At 41.4% G+C, this 19,843-nt stretch overlaps 1 protein-coding gene across 1 annotated transcript in view; it reads right to left on the reverse strand.

Annotated features, from left to right (window-relative positions):
* SORCS3 (sortilin related VPS10 domain containing receptor 3) overlaps positions 1–19,843 on the reverse strand; it is a 601,251-nt gene that overhangs the window by 151,222 nt on the left and 430,186 nt on the right. Inside the window, exon 6 of the mRNA XM_057531046.1 lies at positions 11,237–11,301. Within this exon, the coding sequence (XP_057387029.1) occupies positions 11,237–11,301 (65 nt within the window). The remainder of the gene's footprint in view (positions 1–11,236; positions 11,302–19,843) is intronic.

Below are 19,843 nucleotides of genomic sequence, written 5' to 3' on the forward strand. Positions count from 1 at the left end.
AAACACTAATCTCATTCTCTCCATCAGCGGTCTCATCATCTGCCCAGTAGCTCAAGCCTCTTCACTTTTCTTTCCTCCACATGCCATGCAATCCAGCTGGTTCCCAGCCTTGAAAACTCTGCCTCTGAAGTGCTTCCAGCCTCTCTCTTCTCTCCACGACCCCTGCCACTTGCCTGGAAAAGGCCTTCCCATCTGTGTTGCCTGCTGCGTCCATTTCACAACTGGTGCTCAGGTGCCGGATGGAGTGCAAGCTGGGTGGCCCCGAGGCAAGGAGCCAGCGTCACCTCTCAAACCTAACCTCAGCTAATCCCTCTCGGCTTCAAAGTCACCCACGGTTCTCAGTGCCCGGGGACAAAGCCCAAATATTCTTCTGTAAAATAGAAGGCCTTTTACAACTAGCCGAATGAAGTCAAATGTCTCAGGGGCCAGGCAAATAATGTACAAGAGGAAACTGAGCTGGGGTAAGACGATGGATGGCAGCGGGCGCATGGTCTCAGCGTCAGGGGTCACTGAGGAACGGCTGGGACTGCAGGAAAATGGCCAACACCTCTTCACGGGGAGCTGCCTCTCAGCATCAGTCATCACTGAGATGCAGGAATAAGATGTTCTGAGTTTCTACATAAAGCTAAATGGCCCAGTTTTTTTAATGTGACATTTCCTAATGTGTAAAAAATGGACAGCTAATTTAAATTTAAAATATGGTGCAGGCCAAACAAAACAAGCCTACAGTCCACCAGGAGCCATTCATTTCATATCTCGACTCTGTAAGTTGGTCCCTACCTACCTCTCCAGGGAATAGACTGTGCCCTGTCCCCACATTCCCTGACCTGTTAGCAAGACCACCTTGTTCCCCATTCTGTGAGTACCGCCTGCGGACCCCTCCCTTTTGTCTCTGTCCACAGAGAAAGCCGAGAATGGCCTGGCTTTCCACGTCTGGCTGAGAGGCCAAGGGAAGGCAAGGCTTTCCACATCTGGCTGAGAGGCCAAGGACACTAGAAGCGCTTTGGAGCACCAGGCATAGTCTTGGTCCCCCCCGCCAGCCTGAGTAATTTGCTCCTAGCATAAAGCACTAAAACCCAGTGAAACGCTGCAGTGAAGACATGTAAAGAAACCACAAGGGTTGACTTGACGACCTGCTTCTTTCTCGCCAGCGAGTGTCTTGGAAAGCCCCTTGTACTGGTAATCAAAGGTGTGCACAGGAGGACGTCTGCTTATCCCTCCCATGCGCTCATTTCCCCCCTGTCTATTTACTATTTACTCCCATACTTGGACATTTTGAAAAAAGAATCAAGCGCATTCGAGGCCACCCCACAAAAAACCGAAACCTACCTAAACTGTGGCCCCTGGTAGGTGAGCTATTGGGCCACACCCATCCTCCTTCTTGGCTCCCCTGCTGCTTGCCACTGCCCAGCATGGAACAAAAGGTCCAATTTAACAGGAAAGCAGCACTAAAATGCGTTTGGGAAATCCACTTAAAATTCAGGGGCTTTGCAGTCTGTAGCCAGACTCATGTATCAGAAGTCTCAACGCTTTTATTTTTCTAAACACAGAGATACCCACTGCCTGGTGAGAACCCCAAGTGGGGGCCTGGGGAGAGGAACATGTCAGGCAGGCCAGGCTACCAGGTGGAGTGACAGAGGGTGTCACAGGGGACTGGGGATGTCAAAGGAGAGCAGGAATCACCACTTCGCTCAAGCCTCCAACTTGCAAAAGGTCTTAAATTTGGACTTCGGACATTATCTCCAAGTGAGGCTGAATACAGTCATAAGGATTCTATGATGAAACTGAAAGCAGATATTTATCATGTAACATGAAATCCCCAAATAGGCTTCTAAACAACTGTGGTCTTGTTTGTTTGTGTGTGTGTTTGTTTTAATAACACAAGATGCCTGATAAAAAGGAAGAAAAGCGGTCCAGATTTCTCAAGCATATCGTGGTGTGTGAGAGAAAGGCTTCTGAAGGTAGAAAGTGCGAAGTTCAGATCCTGAACTTGCTGCTTGTTGATTGCCCCGGGCTAAGCAGCAGTTCCACTTTTCATCTGTGAGGTACAAACAAAGTAAGTGTTTGCCTCTCCGGACCGTCGTCAGGATTAAATAAGATTATGTATGAAAAAGGTTAGCACATTGTTGAATACATTTTAAAGGATCAATAAATGCTAGTTCTTTTTAATCATAAAGAGAGAAGGAAGGAGATTTAACACTCAGCATCCTTCTTACGTACAATTAACAAGTAATGTTCTGTTTTACTGTGGAGAATCGAAGGATCATGACAGCACAGGTCCTGCTAGTGAAGCCATATTCTGGATTGACGTCACTGTTTACTGTCTCTAAATGCTATAGGTGTTCAGACAAGAAAAACCACATCTGAGCTGGAATAATTAAGGAGGACTTGAAGGGGGAGACAGTGCTTGTGTTTAGCATGGATGGAGAAGTGTTCTGTGGGAGAAGGGAATTTCTAAAAAAGGGAGTGAAAACTGCATGTGGACGCTTAGGTAGGGAAAGCCCACTGAAGGCACTATATAATTACACGATAACGGGTGGACATGGATTAATCTTTATTCTAGAACTGCTATTGCCCATCCTTTCCTTCAAAGCATCCTCAAACGGAAAACTAGAAAGACCAAACTGAATGAAGATCTCATTAGGATACCCTTATGGGAAAACAAGAGAGGGATTCCCCAAATGGTTAAGAGTCACATCATCCTCATAATTAATGTATTTCTAAATATCAAATGTATTTCTAAGAGCTGGTGCGGTCACTTACAAAAACTAAAAGTCAAAAGCTTTGTTCCCTGTGAATAGAGAGATCTGCTCCATAACTCTATCAGTACCAGGCCCTATTTCAACTAGCTGTACTGCTAGCAAGACTTTAGGGAAGATGGTACCATTGCACCACTGCGTCCAGCCTCATGCCTCCTCATCTTACAGATGGTGGACCAAGGGTCTCATATGCTGAGAAGGGGTGACCTTAGACTGACTGATTAATTTCTTTTGTATTGGGTCAAGGTGTATAGAGAAGCTGCATGCATCAGACACTCCCTGAGGTTCCAGAAAGCAGAGAACATAAGACTGGTTCTTGCCCTCAGAAGAATCCCAGGCCAGTGATAGAGACGGGATATTCGCAAGTGAACATGCCTTAGGATCTGTGCTGGATCTGAGAACTGAGGAATGTGGAAAGAGCACAAAGCAGATAACCCAACATCCTCAGTCTTATCTTCCTAAGAGGTTGCTTTTCCACCAACAGTTTTGTTAAGGCAAGCTTCTCATCCATCTATATCAATGAGTTTCACCGTGAAGTCCACCATTTCTCACTCTGTCAAACCCTTCCGAAATGATCAACTCCTTAGAAACCTGGATAAAGTCTTAGTCATCTTTGTTTCTCTCCTCACACTGACTTTATAAAGCTTCAGTAAATGCAAGTTAAGCTGAACTGAATTACATTAAACGCCGATACATTTGTGCTATATTCTGACCTGTGATTATGTTTTGCCTTTAAGATTATTAAATATTCAAACTATCCTAAACGTCATGCCTCTTGCCATCTCAGAGAAAAAAACTTTCCATGATTTGCTCAACTTCCATCCCTCTGGGTAATATTGTCAAAATTGAAAAAGTGAATTAAAATTGTGAACAAAAAGCAAATTCAGCTCTTCAGGTCTTTTCTTAGAGAAATACCCAGGAGCTATTTATTTTAGATAACAACATTTAACTCTCAAATGCAAATAAGTGAAATGGAGCAGATTCCAAGAAACTCTGAAAAGTTATTTAGCTTCCAAAAGCCTCCTTTTCCTTGACTGGGGAGTGAGGCTAAACTATTTGTAGGCACAGGGCAAAACAAAGGATACTGACATTGTTCCAAATGCCTAACACAGCACCTGAGACAAGGCAGGTAATAAAAATCAGCAAAACAAGAAAAGGTAGCTACTATTCCTTCCAATTGTGCTTATGGGTTTAGAGTTTTTGTGAAACTTCTTTTTGCTCACAGGAGAATTCTAGTGTCTTTTCCTTCTAGAAAAGAAGGGGGATCTGGCAGAGTTATAGACATTTAGAAACCACAGCGATCCTGAATACCTTAGGATTCCTGATACTCCTCAGGGTTCTGGGATTTGAACCCAGGCGACTTGACACCAGAACCAGTGATCCTAATCGTTACGTATTTGAACCCTGGAAGGAAAATCAGGCTGAGAATCAGACCAGAATCTACATTCTGGTTCAGTCCCTGTCACTGACTATCTATGTGACCTTGGGAAAATTGTTACACGTTTTGGTGCTTTTTGGAGAGTGATACAATTTGAAAATTTCTAATCCATTCCAACCATTTTTTAAAATTCTGAGATCCTTTATCAAAAACAATCCTATATTCTCAATATATCAAGTAGATTTTAGTGTGCCTTGTCTAAATGAACAGAAGGCTTGTAATCCTATTGGTTAACTCCCCCTTATCCTCTTCTTGGCCTCTGAGTTCTTAGAATACTGCTGGATCTCTGAGTTACACAGTTTACAACCATTGAACTAGTCAGTAACCCAAAGTTCTTTAAGAGCCATTATTCTATGTGTCTAGAACCTATAGTTTAGAGTTCAGGGCTAATAGTTTTGCCTTGTGTGCCAAGCCCATCTGATTACTAATGACTGCCTGGAATGCTCTGTTAAGATGTATTGGGTTTTATCTTGGCTTAGTGAGAAAGTGCAGTAATTGATGAAGAGAGTTGATAATAGTACCAGGACAAGGAATGGTAGTATATGTGCTGTGGGTTTTGATTCTAGAAATTTCAAGTCTAGATGTCTAAAAACTTTCAGCTCATGTCGAGTTTCGCTTATTACAGTGTCCTACAAGGCCCGCATACAGCTTATGCTTGAAAATTTCCAATAAAGAGGAATCAACTACTTAACAAAGCAGTCTGTATCATTTTGGGGTCCTCTTAATTGTTCCTCCTTTGTTCATTGAACTGAAATCTGCCTCATTGTAAATTTTACTCTACAATAAGATCTTTGTTACCCAATTGATGAAAAAAATTATAAAAATACCTCTTATATTTGTGTATTCAAACATGTGAAGCACTAGAAGATTCACAGAAAGTTTAAAAAAAAATTGTCCAGGGTCAAACAGGCTCTAATTGACAGAGTTAATTCTCCAACTTAACTCTTAGGGCACCAAGTTAATACTCTTTCTATTGACACTCAATTGTCTCTTGGATGGAGAAGGGGTGTGTGTGTGACTGAGTAACTGAGTGAAAGAGAGAGAGAGAGAGAGAGAGAGAGGGAGGGAGAGAGAACATGAATATGAATATAAATATGAATATTCACAGGGGACATTGAGACATTCAGACAGAGATGATTTCCAGAAGAGAATGGGAGAAAAAGCCATCTGAATCCTGAATCTCATGGCAGAAACAGGTTTCACACTGTTATTAACCAAATTGGTTGGCTTTGCCCTGTTTAAACCATGCCAAGGCAAGAGATAATTCAATGGCTTTAGTTTAATCTGGAAGTCTGACTCCCAAAGAGGACAACCAGGACTGGGGAAGAGTGGAGATGCTTACATCGAAACAAGAAAAGGAGACCTGTTTATGTTGGGTTTGCTCCAGAGTGTGGGAGCCAGGTTTAGAGACAGGACTGTCAATGCCACACCACGCAATGAAGAGCCACACGGCATGCTGCTGCACCTGCAGCCCCTCAGTCTAGGGCAGTCCTGTGCAATGGAGCTACTAATGACCTTTTAAATTTCCCAGTAGCCATACTTAAAAGGTAAACAGAAAAGTGTACATTTAACATATTTGATTTAACCCAAAATATTATGATCTCATCATGTAACTAATATAAAAATTACTGATGGGCTATTTTCCATCATTTTATTCATAGTGAGTCTTTGAAATCTGGTGTGTATTCCACACATACGGCACACATCAATTTGGACATCACGTTTCAAGTGCTCAGTAACCACGTGTAACTGAATGGCTACCATATTGGACAGTACAAGTCTAGCATAACTTTCTCACTCTTCTTTTCTACCATCCCCTTGGGAAAATCCAACTCATCTCCCAAGGCGAAACTTAACCATGGGCTCTTCAGTGCAGCCTTCAGTCGCTCCTCAGCGACTGGGCTACCCTGCCTTTTGGTTCGCACAGATAGCACTTTCTTCATGAGACAAAACAGAGTCCCCACGGCCTTCAGCACATTATATTGCAGTAATAATCCGTGTACTTATCTGCCTCTGCTACTCAATGTTGATTGTGTCCTATTTACCCACACACCCTCCACAGCTTCGTGCAGTGCAGTCCTGATCAAAGCGGGGTCTACTGGCCAGCAGCATCAGCTGGGAGCTTGTCAGAAATACGGAAGGTGTGTTTTAAAAAGCTCTCCAGATGGTTCATTTGTAGTTAATGTTGGAGAAGCTCAGATCTAGTGCAGTGGTTCTCAACCCCACATGTACTTCAAAATCATTAGGACAATTTTATACAGGGCAATGCCCATGACCTTCCCCTGGAGAATCTTCTTTCATTGATCTGTGGTGGGACCAGGTGAGTATGTATGTATGTGTGTGTGTGTGTGTGTGTGTGTGTGTGTGTGGCAATTTTAATGCTAGGTTTTGAGAACCTCTTGTCTTCTACACATGGAAAGGGCTCTATCACAGTGGAGTGAATTATGAGTGGGTCAATAAATAAAGGTAACACAAATTTCTATATTTCTGCCATACTCTGGGAAGTACATAGAGCAACATTTAATTGTTTTTTCATAGGCATATCCTGTTTCCATCCCCTGAAGATCTTTTCAAAGCTCATACTATCCCTGCTAATATTTAAGAAGTTCTCTCATCCATGATTTTAGACATTTGAAAGTTATCTTGATGTGGAGAGCACTTTATAATGAATTGTGACTTGTTGATTTTTGTTTTTTAGAAGGGAAAGAAAGACCCATTTGCTCTCTTTATACGTTCTTCTCACTTGCATTCCTGTGACAGCCCAGGTGCTACGGAGCAGGGTAATTCCCGACTCCAATACCAAGGCTCCTTGTTCATGCTTACTGCGGGTATAACTGTCCCCGAGGTGTGACTCCAGCGCTGCATGAGGTAAGGGATCCACACAGCAGCGTTCCTGAATAGCACCTGGATCAAGATCACGCTGGGAGTGTGCTTAACAATATGGAGACGCCCAGGTCCTGCACCAGACCACCGAAACCAAAACCTCTGAGGTGGACCCCAGGAATCTGTAGTGGAACCAACTCACCAGAGGGTGATCATGAATGCCACTGGCTGAGCAAAATGGCCATGGGAACTGTGATGCAGGAAGATGCAGAGAAATGGAGTTTTACTGCTCAAGACCCCTTTGATGATAATTTTCAAAATAGCGGTTAGCAAATCTACAACACAGGGTAAAGGGTCTGAAATGGGCTGATTAAGGAATAGACTCTTGAACATGCCAGAAAAAGTGGAATAGTGAAGGAAAGTCTGAGGAAGGAAAAATAATTATCTAAGATCCATTATTTCTCCTGATTTAAGATTCTTAGAGAATTTTGTTATTGTTCTTTTAAACATATGAGTCACAAAACAAAAGGACTCAAAGGATCTAGGTATTACTTACTCCAAATATAGCAAATACTTGTGTTTACTTGTCATCTTTATATTTTCCTTGGTAAATGTTCTGTTCAAACTTTTTCCTTTTTTTTTTTTTTTTTAATGGGGTTGTTTCTTATTCCTATGCTTTAAAGGTTCTTTATGTGTTCTGGCTATAAGTCCTCTGTTAGTTATATGATCTGCAAATAGTTTCTCCCACTGTCTTTATTGTGTCTTCTGAAGAACAAAATTTTTAAATTTTGATGAAGTCCAATTTATGGATTCTTTATTTTATCAGTTTTGCTCTTGGTGTCAATTTAAGGTCATAAAGATTTTCTCCTATAGTTTCTTCCAAAAGTTTTATAATTTTATATTTTACATTTAGAAATGTGATCCATTTTGAGTTAGATTTTGTATAAGTTGTAAATAATAGGTTGAAGTTCGTTTTCCCCATATGGCTGCCCAATTTTTTCCAACGCCATTCATTAAAAATAATCATCCTCCCTCCACTGAATGTTTTGTATCCAACAACCCTGCTCTACTTACATATTTGTTCTAGCAGCTTTTTTTGTAGATTCCTTGTGATATTCTACATAGAGAATCATGTCAACAAGAATAATGACAGTTTTATTCTTTTCCTTTGTAATCTATATGAATTGCATTTCATTTTTCTTCCTTTATTGCACTGACTAGGACTTCCAGCATCATGTTGAAAAGGCGTGTTAAGAGTAAACATCCCATATATACATTAAATGGATAACTAATAAGAACCTGCTGTATAAAAAAATAAATAAAATAAAATTGAAAAATTCAAAAAAAAAAGAGTAAACATCGCTGCCTTTTTCCTGCCCTTAGAGGGAAAGCGTTCAGTATCTCATCATTAAATATGATGTTAGTTGTGGGTCTTTTATACTTGTTCTTTATCAGAAGTTCTCCTCTATTTGTAATGTGTTGAGAGTTTTGTGTTCTAGTTTTTATTCTATCACTAGGCTATCTGTGTGAATTTGGGCAAATTCAAGTCCAAGCTACCACATCAGGGGAAAAAAAAGGAAATAAAATATATGTTGTGCCTTTTTGTGATGATCAAAAAGATAGAGATGTATGTGTATGTGTGAGTGTGTGACTGTAAGAAAGCATTCACTACATACCAAAGAAGAAAGGAGTCATACATTTCATTAGGGTATGTAAAATAAAACATCCCCGGTTAGTTCAGTCTTGTTACGTGCACTTTCTAAATAAAGGGGGGTTAGAGCCAATTCACTAGGTTGAAAGAAGATACTTTGAAGTATTGAAAAACTCATTTTAAAAAACCTAAAAAATGACACAGAATTAATATATACTATACTTTAACCTAAGTGTGGCACATGACATTTATCCCTGTTATATTTCTGTCTGCTTTTTTCAATTCTTGACAATAGGCCAGGAACTTTTCTATGTGTTTTGCATTTTTATTCTCATAAAATTTCACAACAGTTCTGTACCACAGGCCTTATCCCAATGTAGATCAGAATTTTTGAACTTTCAGAAAGTAAGTTTGAGCTTTATGTAAGAAATTACCTTAAAAAAAAAAAAGGAGCTGTCCAGCAGTAGAAAAGGATAGGTCTTAAGCCTGAGCTCATGAAACCTGAGGACACACTATAAGAGATTCTGGGGGAAGGGATTCCTACACTAGGTAGGAGGTCAGACAGGCATAAAAAGTGTCCTCCAACTCTAAAATATTACAACCACCAGAGATCACATATACAGCTTAAACATGTTGGGGCTTCCCTGGTGGCGCAGTGGTTGAGAATCTGCCTGCTAATGCAGGGGACACGGGTTCAAGCCCTGGTCTGGGAAGATCCCACATGCCGCGGAGCAACTGGGCCCGTGAGCCACAACTACTGAGCCTGCGCGTCTGGAGCCTGTGCTCTGCAACAAGAGAGGCCACGATAGTGAGAGGCCCGCGCACTGCGATGAAGAGTGGCCCCCGCTTGCCGCAACTAGAGAAAGTCCTCGCACAGAAACGAAGACCCAACACAGCCAAAAATTAAAAAAAAAAAAAAAAAAAAAAAAATGTCGACATGACAAGCAAAGCCAAGGCAGGGGTTGTCCTGAACACTTGTCTGTGGGTCATCTTCTGAGAGCTGCTGTCTGCTCCCCTCCTGCTTTTCCGCTACGCTCCTTCAAACCCCTCCATCCCACTCGTCCTCCAATTTCCCATGTTTTTTTTTTTTTTCTCAGCACTAAGAGTAATTTCGAATTTAGGCTTCACCATGCTTACGATCAGTGAATTTGAATATGTGGCATTACCTCCCTAGATGTTATATAACTCTTCTGTTAAAAAAAAAAAATGTAAAAATAGTGTGGGTCATCCCTCATCCCTGGCTGTATCAGAGAAAGAAAGAAAGAGAGAGAGAGAGAGAGAGAGAGAGAAAGAGAGAGAGAAAGAAAGAAAGAAAGAAAGGAAGGAAGGAAGGAAGGAAGGAAGAAAGAAAGAAGGAGGGAAGGGAGGAAGGAGGGAAGGGAGGAAGGAAGGAAGGAAGGAAGGAACTCAGCAGAGTGCCAGGCATATAGTAACAAGTGTCAATTGCCTTCTAACTCTTTTAAAAATAAAAATAAAGCAAATAAAATATATTCCCCAAAGTGCATGTTTCTAGCATACATCTGAGTTTGGCCTCAAAAGCAGTAGATTTCCCATGGACAAAGCACAAGCGCATCCCATACCTGCATCCAGGTCAAAAAGAATCTCCTTATGTTTTTACATTCAAACCACAACCCTATGAGGTGGGCAGGGCAAGGATGAGTATCCTCAGATAGTAGGAAACCAGAGCACAGAGAGGTTAGGGGGTCTCATGGTCTCATGGCTAGTGGGTGGCAGAACCCAGGACCTCAACTCACAGTCCGGTGCTTTGATCTGCTGCACCCCTAAGGTCACTATTATTTCCATGGATTATTTGGCTCTATTTGTGATCTAGAATATGCTAATTATATTTTCATATATTTTTCAGATTTCATATATATATTTTCACATATTTAAGTTGATTTTATCTTTCTTGGACAGGGAAGAGCCCTATAGATACTTGAGTTGGTGCAAAATGATACTTTATCAGTCAAATTCTGTTCAAGATGTAGACAGGTGTACGACGTACAAAGGGGTCGCGTGTTTGAAATCCTGGATTCCGTGGCTGATTTGCGGGGACGACAGAGGTCTTGCTCACCACTGTATCTCCAGGGCTAAGAATCTTGCCTGGCGCACAGTAGGCCATCCCTAAATAATTGCTGAATGAATGAACAAACAATTCTGGAAATAGTTTGCCCAGTTACTTTTTTTTGGTAATCTTGACTACATAAAGGTTTATTTTTTTAAAGCTGGCATCATCTTATTCACCATGTGAATGCAAAATACCATGATGAGCTATGGCCATCCCTATTTGAATTACACTGAAGATGCCAGGAAATGACTAACAGGAGCCTCAAAATTGGTCACATTAACTCCCATCCCCAGAAAATTCATTCCTGAGGGTTTATTCCAATGAAACGTCTCCCTCGGGACTGGAGGCCTCTCCCCCACTCTAGGAAATAAGATGCACACGGTAGTAAGGGAGCTCAGGGCTGTTCATCTTCCCAAGCCATTAAAATGCAAATTGGGGGAGGAGGGAGACCTGCAGGCAGATCTCCCGGGGCCCAGCCTGGTGGCCTCAGCACTCACATCCATCAGCTGTCCGCACTTCCATGTGCACCAAGTCCGCCTCCTTATCCAATCCGGCCACCGACCTGGGGAAGGAAAGGAGAGTCAGAAGCTCAGTGACTGCGAGGACGGCAGACAACAAAGTGGGGAACCATTCAGGGTTATTCCTCAGAAAGCCACTTTCTCAAGATGGCCTGTCTTGCACCGTGGGGGCCCACAGAATATGGCGACTTGCAGCCCCTGCAGGGTGGCCCTCTCTAGCAGCTGTCACCTATAATGGTCACAACTCATGTGTCTTGGAGCAGTGTCAGGGAGTCAGTAACTCGCAAAAAAACATAAAGGAGCACAGAGTAATGTACTCCATAGTAAAGCTGGTCTAAACCTCTGTCCTTAACCCTTCCCACCTCATACCTTCCACCTCCCCAGTCTTGTCACACCTGGTTATTTCCACCACTTCCTTCCCCTCTGCCCTCCCACTTGGGGTGTGCTACTCCCTACCACGTTCTGCCCCTGGAGAAGGTGGTTTAGCCTCTGTTCTGGCTATCTGCTTCCAGACACTCCTACCCTCCTGAGTTTGGACCTATCTGTCCTTCCTTACCTCTGCCTTGTGAACAATAAATGTTTGGTGACAAACATTCAAAATCTGGTCTAACAGGGACACAATTCTGGTGATAGGAGTGGGAAACCTTAAAGGTCGATGGCCAATAGTCAGAAAAAGGAAGGCTGAGAATCCTGACAAACTAATTCCTGTGGGCCTCCAACCTCCCACACATAAAGTGCAGTCAGCCACCTCCTGCATGAGACATCCAGGCCAGAGTAAGACCCAGAAAGTCAGTTAAAAAAGGCAACACAGACATTCATGCACTAAAGACATCACATAATCCACCCTCTCCAGCAAGCTTGGACTCACAGTCTTTTTACTTTTAAATTTCATTCTAAGATTGGTTTTCTGGTTTAACAGTCCTCAATAGGGAAGAGGCAGCAAGTTAGAAAGGAAAAGGAGAATTTAAAACAATGAGAATCAAGGTACCCAGATAGCAAGACAAATTGAAAACTTATGAAAACCAGACCGAAGAACTCAAAACCCAATCTTCCACATCATAAATCTACTGCACTTCTTCTGATCCTGAGGCCATAGCTGTTATTATAGCACGGTTCAGTATCCGACATCTCTGCTGAAGGGCTGAAGGCAGAGAACGGGAAGCAGGAGGCTAACGATATCAGTTTACTCTAAGAAAATAGGGTTGCAAATGACCTATGTTAGGAAAATGAAATGATTTTTATTTGATAATGATTGTTGTCTTGAATGGCTAAATTTCAGTTACTTTAAAAGTTCATTTATGTAAAATACTTCTTTCCCCCAAAAATACTGAATAAAAGAAGTTTTACTCTAATGCTGTATTTTTTCCCAGTGATCACTGATACACTATCTTTTAATTTTTCCTCACCTCATTTGATGCCTAATGTAAGGAGAACAGGTATCATTAGTTATATTTGACTGACTGGGAAACTGTGGCATGTACTGGGAAATGGATATGTATCTAAGATGACACAGGGACTAGGCCAGAACTAGAGAGACGGACTGACTGACTGAGACTTCTCCATCGAGAGCAGCTCCCAGCCTTCTTGGCTCTTCTCCCGTCTGCTTGCAATGTCCTTCAGATGCAACTCTCTCCCTGCCCCTTTCCTTCTCCAGCTACCTCTCCCCTTTCCTTCAGTTGGTCTCATCCCTCCAGCAGCCCAGCCATCCCTCATCTCACTGAAGAACCTTTATCTGCTTACACAGCATCCTAACCTTGGTGGTTCTCAAACTTGGCTGCTCACGAGAGCCACTGGGGGAGCTGTGAAACATCCAGATGCCTGGGCCCCTCCCCAAACCAATGAAATCAAAACCTTTGGGATAAGCTCAAGGCATCCGTATTTTTTTTTAATTTAAATTTATTTTATTTATTTATTTTTTTGGCTGCATTGGGTCTTTGTTGCTGTGCGCGGGCTTTCTCTAGTTGCGGTGAGCGGGAGCTACTCTTCGTTGCGGTGCATGGGCTTCTCACTGCGGTGGCTTCTCTTGTTGCGGAGCACAGGCTCTAGGCGCGCAGGCTTCAGGAGTTGTGGCTCGCGGGCTGTGGAGTGCAGGCTCAGTAGTTGTGGTGCACGAGCTTAGTTGCTCCGCGGCAGGTGGGATTTTCCCAGACCAGGGCTCAAACCGGTGTCCCCTGCATTGGCAGGCGGGTTCTTAACCACTGCACCACCAGGGAAGCCCTGGCATCCGTATTTTTGAAAGCTCCCAGGTGATTTCCATGCACAGCCAAGTCTTAGAACCACTGCTCTGCATGACTCAATCAGGTCGCATGTAATTGCACTTCTGTGAATTCTGTACTTGGATATAAACTTTAAGGAAGTAGAATTCTGTCTATTTATCTTTGAATCCTTGGCACCTAAGTGCCTAGTATATATTAGGTGCTACTGATGTATTTACTGAATTAATGAACAACCCAATCTGCCCATGACAATGACAAAATTCCAATGTGAAATTCACTTGAGGTCAGACACACAGAAGGGACTATATGGACACCTCTGTTCCTCAGCCTCCCTGTTTCTTTATAAGCAAGTTGGTATTCTTAGAACTAGAGGCCTCTCAGGTATTATTCTTCTATCCTCCCCCAAGGTCAATGGCAGGGTAGGATGGTCAGAATTGGAACCATAATGACAGTCTAACTACGGCATCAAGCACTACGTTCTTTAACAAAAGAAAAGTCCTTGCCTCTTAGGAGCTTGAAACAAGGCAAACAACACCAATAAAACAAGCACAGAAACTTCTCCTTCATCCAGGATTGCTCACTCCTTTCCACCTATCTAAATCTTATACACCTTTTAAGGTTAAAACCAAGAATCAAGTCCTCCTGGAAGTCTTCCTTGATTACTCTAGCTCTCCCCCCTTTGAACTTCTAGAGAGTTCGGAATCAAGATTAAACATCCTCTAGCACTTGTATTGTTATTGAGTTGTGTGTTTGTTTCTCTGGACTTGGTCTTGGCTCCCGAGAGTGGACACCTGTGGTCGTGGTTGGCTTAGTACCCCTACAACCTTTCCATCCTTTGCAGAACTGTTCTACCCAACTCACGCCATGTGCTTTGTCCAGGGTGGTCAATCCCAGGAGCCCATCCCTCTGAACCCCCAGGATGGTGCATGATCCAGCGTGATCATGAGACATCTTGGCTGTGGTGGTCAGAACATGCCAGGACAGTTTAGAGGACTTCCTCAGGATTTCTCTAACTGAGCTGGCAGGAAAAAACTGCCTTTCCTCTCTGATCATCAGGTCAGAACTCTTGGGAGAAATGTTCCCAGCCTGATAGGAAGAATAGGTCTAAAGGAGCAATGTAGATATACATAGAAAAAGAAAAGAGAGTTGACATTGGGACAGGTAGTTTAACAGAGAGACGGGGCTACAAAGGGTGATAGGAAGATAGTGGGCAAGACAGAGATGAGACAGACACACAGGAAAGAGAGAGACAGACAGACAGAGATTCAGAAAGAAACAGAGAGGGTAGACCAAAATGGCAACATAGGAGACTCCTGAGCTCCCTTCCTCCCATGGATACACCAAATGTACACATGGAGCGATTCCCTCTGAAAGAGATCCAGAAACTAGTTGAGTAACTTCTACACATCAGATGAATGAGAAAATACCCACACCGAAAAGGCTAAGGGTAGAAAAGGGTAGAAAAGGCTAAGACACACTCTCACCATAAACCCCACCCCTGGCACACGACCACACAATTGGAAGTGAACCATCAACTCTCATATTCTCCCTGAGGAGCAAAGGGTTTGGAGCCCACATCTAGCATCCCAAATTTTAAGACTTGCAACAGAGGGACGGCCCCCAAAACACCTGACTCTAAAAGCCAGTGGGGCTTGTGTCCCCAAGACATAGCAAACAAAGAAGCAATTCTTAATGGGTGCAGGAGCACTGATGCAGCTGTTGCCCCAGGGGTCAGTGCAGAGGGAGCAGGCAAAATCACCCATCTCCCGGTCTTTCCCTGAAAGTGTTATCTGAATACTATAACCGCTGCTGCCTGAGGGCCCATCTTCTAATTTAGCAGCCTTCTAGGGACTGCATGTGAATCTCCCCAGAGACAGAGGAGGCCGACAAATATCCCTCCCACCTTCTGCCTCGGGTCCTCCCCAGGTTGCCAGTATCTCCCTGGAAGGAGCTCATACATGACTGCACCCCATCTTTTAGGGCCGCCACCTATGAGATGGGTCCCCAGATTTCCTGGCTTTGACAGCCAGTGGAGCTTCCATTCACGAGTCCCATGGAACTGTAACAAACAAGGAAGCAGTTCTTAACAATCTATCTCCCAGAGGTTCAGCACAGAAGGAGCAGACAAAAAAATGCCCAGCTCCCAGTCTTTCCCTGATAAAGGTTTTTATGTGGATACTTTAAAAGCTGCCACCTGAGGCTTCTAATTTAGCAGGCACCTTGGGGCTGTGATCCTCCTCAAAAGACTGAGGAAGGTTGCAGACACTCCTCCCATCTTCTCCTTCCAGGCCACTCCAATAATAAAACCGAGTCACCAGTGTCTCCCTGAAAGGAGGTTGTATACATATCTGGCACCCCAGCTCTTGTGACAATTTCATGAAGGATGAGCCCCTGAAACACCTGGCTCTAATAACCAATGGGCCTTACATTCATGAGGCACAAGGACTGCAACAAACAAACAGTTATTAATGGGCACAGGAGCACACCCACCCCTGCAGCTATACACCAACACGAAGCACAGAGGGAGCAGGCAAAAATGTCATTGCCTTGTTTCTCCCTGGAAGGGGCTTAATTACATACCTTCTTAGCTGCTGCCTGAGGGTCCAGCTTCTCATCAGTCTGCATCTAGCTGCCGACCGCACTCCTCCCCTTGATCACTGATAGGTCTTGGCACACCCTTAACTACTGGGAGTCACTAAGGACAAAGAAGGAGGCTTGGACAATCACAAAAGTTTGAGAGACAACTATGAGCTCAGTCAAGCTGATCAATGAGGTTCATCTCCTACAGGAGATCACTCTGTCAAGACTGGGAGACACATCTTGCGCTGATCTATCTAATGCTCAGAGACCAACAGAGAGTCAAGAAAAATGAAGGAACAGACAAATATGTTACGAACAAAAGAACAAGATAAATGTCTAGAAACATATCTTAATAAAATGGAGGTACGTTATTTATCTGGTAGGGAGTTCAAAGCAACTGTCACAAAGATGCCTACCAAGGTCAGGAGAGCAATGCATGAAGACAGTGAGAATTTCAACAAAGAGACAGAACTATTAAAAAGTACCAAACAGAAATCACAGAACTGAGGAAGAAAATAATTGAACTGAAAATTCAATGCAGGAGGTAAACAAAAGACTAGATGAAGTGAAAGAAAGAATCAGTGAAGTCTAAGACAGGGAAATGGAATTCATACAACTAGAGGTGCAAAAAAGAAAAAAGAAAAAAAAGAGTGAAGATAGCTTAAGGGACTTATGGGACAACATCAAGTAGACTAATGTTCTCATTATAGGGGTCCAAGAAGGAGAAAAGAGAAAGGGATAGAAAACTTATTTGAGGAAATAATGGTTGAAAACTTCCCTAACTGGGGGAAGGTAACAGACAGCCAGAACCAGGAAACACAGAAAGTTCCAAATAAGATGAATCTGAAGAGGACTACACAGATACATTATAATTAATGTATATGCCCAAAAGCTAAATATGAAGAGAATCACAAGAACAATTTGAGAAAATTGAAAAACAATTTGTTTCATACAAGGGAACTCCCATAAGACTATCAGCATACGTTTCAGCAAAAACTTAGCAGGCCAGAGGGGAGTGGGATGATATATTAAAAGTACTGAAGGAAAAAAACAATAAAGAAAAAACCCCTGCCAACCAAGAACATTCCTCCCAGCAAAGTTGTCTTTCAGAATTGATAGAAAGATAAAGAGTTTTCTAGACAAACACTCTAGGAGGTCATCACCACTAGATCAGCTTTACAAGAAATGTTAAATGGAGTTTTTCCAGCTGAAATTAAATAACACTAATTAATAACAGAAAAATATACAAAAGCATGAAATTCACTGGTAAAGGTAAAAATACAGTTACTTTCAGAATATGCTCTTATTTTAATGGTAGTGGGTAAATCATTGATAAGTCTACTATGAAGGTTAAAAGACAAAAATATTAAAGTTAATGAATTTGTTAATTTGTTAATGAATACACAATGTAAATGATGCAAATTGTGACATCAAAACATAAAATGCGGAAGGGGGGGATACTTTTGTATGTGTTTCAAGCTATTATCACAGACTGTTATAAATAGAAGATGTTTTATCTAAGCCTCACATTAACCACCAACCAAAAGCATACAGTAGGTACGCAAAAGAAAAAGAAAAAGGAATCCAAGCTTTCCACTACAGAAAATCATCAAATCACAGAGGAGAAGAGCAAGAGATGAAGCAAGGAAAAACGGAATTACAGAACAAGAAAACATTTAACAAAATGGTAATGGTAAGTCTGACTATCAATAATTACTTCAAATGTCAAAAGACTAAATTTTCCCAAACAAAAGACAAAGGATAGCTGAATGAATAAAGAAAACAGGACCTAACTATATGTGCCTCCAAAAGACTCACTTCAGCATTAAAAAAACACATAGATTGAAAGTGAAAAAATTGAAAAATATATTGCATGCACATGGAAAGAAAAGCAGAAGAAGCTATTCTTATATCAGATGAAATAGACTTTAAGCCAAAAACTGTCCAAGACAAAGAAGGTCATTATATAATAAGAAAGGGGGCAATTCATCACTAGGATATATTATTTGAAATATTTATGCCAATACAGGAGAACCTAAATATATAAAGCAAGTATTAAAAGATCTGAAGGAAGAAATAGCAATACAATAATGTCAGGGGACTTCAAAACCCCACTTTTACCAGTGGATGGATTGTTCAGACAGAACGTCAATAAGGAAACATTGGATTTAAGCTACACTTTAGACCATACGGACCTAACAGACATACAGTAGTCCCCCCTCTTATCCTAGGTTTCACTTTCTGTGATTTGAGTTACTGGAGGTCAATGTGGTCCAAAAATATTAAATGAAAAATTCCAGAAATAAACAATTCGTAAGTTTTAAATTGCATGCTGTATGAATAGCATGATGAAACATTGCACTCACTCCATCCCACCTTGGAAGTGAATCATCCCTTTGTCCAGCACATCTCGCCCATTACTCATTTAGTAGCTGTCTTGGTTACCAAAGTGATTGTCAAGGTATCACAGTACTTGTGTTCAAATAACCCTTTTTTTAGTTAATAATGGCCCTAAAGTGCAAGAGTAGTGATGTTGGCAATTCAAATATGCCAAAGAAAAGCCATAAAATTCTTCCTTTAAGTGAAAAGGTGAAAGGTTTCAACTTAATAAGGAAAGAAAAAAAATGATATGCTGAGGTTGCTAAGATCTACAGGAAGAATGAACCTTCTATTTATGAAACTTTGAGGGAGGAAAAAAGAAATTCATGCTGGTTTTGCTGTTGCACCTCAAACTGCAAAAGTTATGGCTACAGTGCACAGTAAGTGCTCAGGTAAGATGGGAAAGGCATTAAATTTGTACAATAAGATCTTTTGAGAGAAAGAAACCACGTTCACACAACTTTTATTACAGTATTTTTTACAATTGTTCTATTTTATTATCAGTTATTGTTGTTAATCTCTTACTGTGTATAATTTATAAATTAAACTTTATCACAGGTATGTATGCATAGGAGCAACACATATTATAGAGAGGGTTCGGTACTGTCCATCATTTCAGGCATCTACCGGGAGTCTTAAAATGCATCCCCCATGGAAAGGGGGGAACTACTGTATATAGAACATTGTATTCAACAGCAGCAAAATCACATTCTTCTCAAGTGCACATGGAACATTCCACAGGATAGATCATATGTTAGGACTCAAAAAAGTCTGAATAAATGTAAAATGATGAAATCATATCAAGCATCTTTTCCCAACCACAATGGTATGAAACTAGAAAGCAGTTACAAGAAGAAAAAAAGAAATTCACGAATACATGGGGATGAAACAACATGCTCCTAAACGGCCAATAAATCAAGGAAGAAATCAAAAGAGGAATCAAAAAATATCTTGAGACAAATGAAAATGGAAACACAACATAGCAAATCTTACAGGATGCATCAAAGACAGTCTAAGATAGAAATGCATGGCAATAAATACCTACATTAAGAAAAAAAAGACCTCAAATAAACAATCTAACTTTATACCTAGAGAAACTAACAAAAAAAGACTAAACTAACATAAAATTATTGGAAGGAAGTTAATAACAAAGATCAGAGCAGAAATGAAAGAAACTGAGGCTAAAAAGACAATAGAAAAGATCAGTGAAACTAAGAGCTGTTTTTAAGATAACCAAAATAGACTAATCTTTAGCTAGATTTACCAAGAAAAAAAAAGACTCAAATAAATAAAATTATAAATGAAAGAAGAGACATTATAACTGACACCACAAAAATGCAAAGGCTTATAAGAGACTACTATGAACGGTTATAAGACAACATATTGGACAACACAGAAAAAATGGATAAAT

The sequence above is a fragment of the Balaenoptera acutorostrata genome, chromosome 16 (genome assembly GCF_949987535.1).
Source record: "Balaenoptera acutorostrata chromosome 16, mBalAcu1.1, whole genome shotgun sequence".
NCBI classification, from domain to species: domain Eukaryota; kingdom Metazoa; phylum Chordata; class Mammalia; order Artiodactyla; family Balaenopteridae; genus Balaenoptera; species Balaenoptera acutorostrata.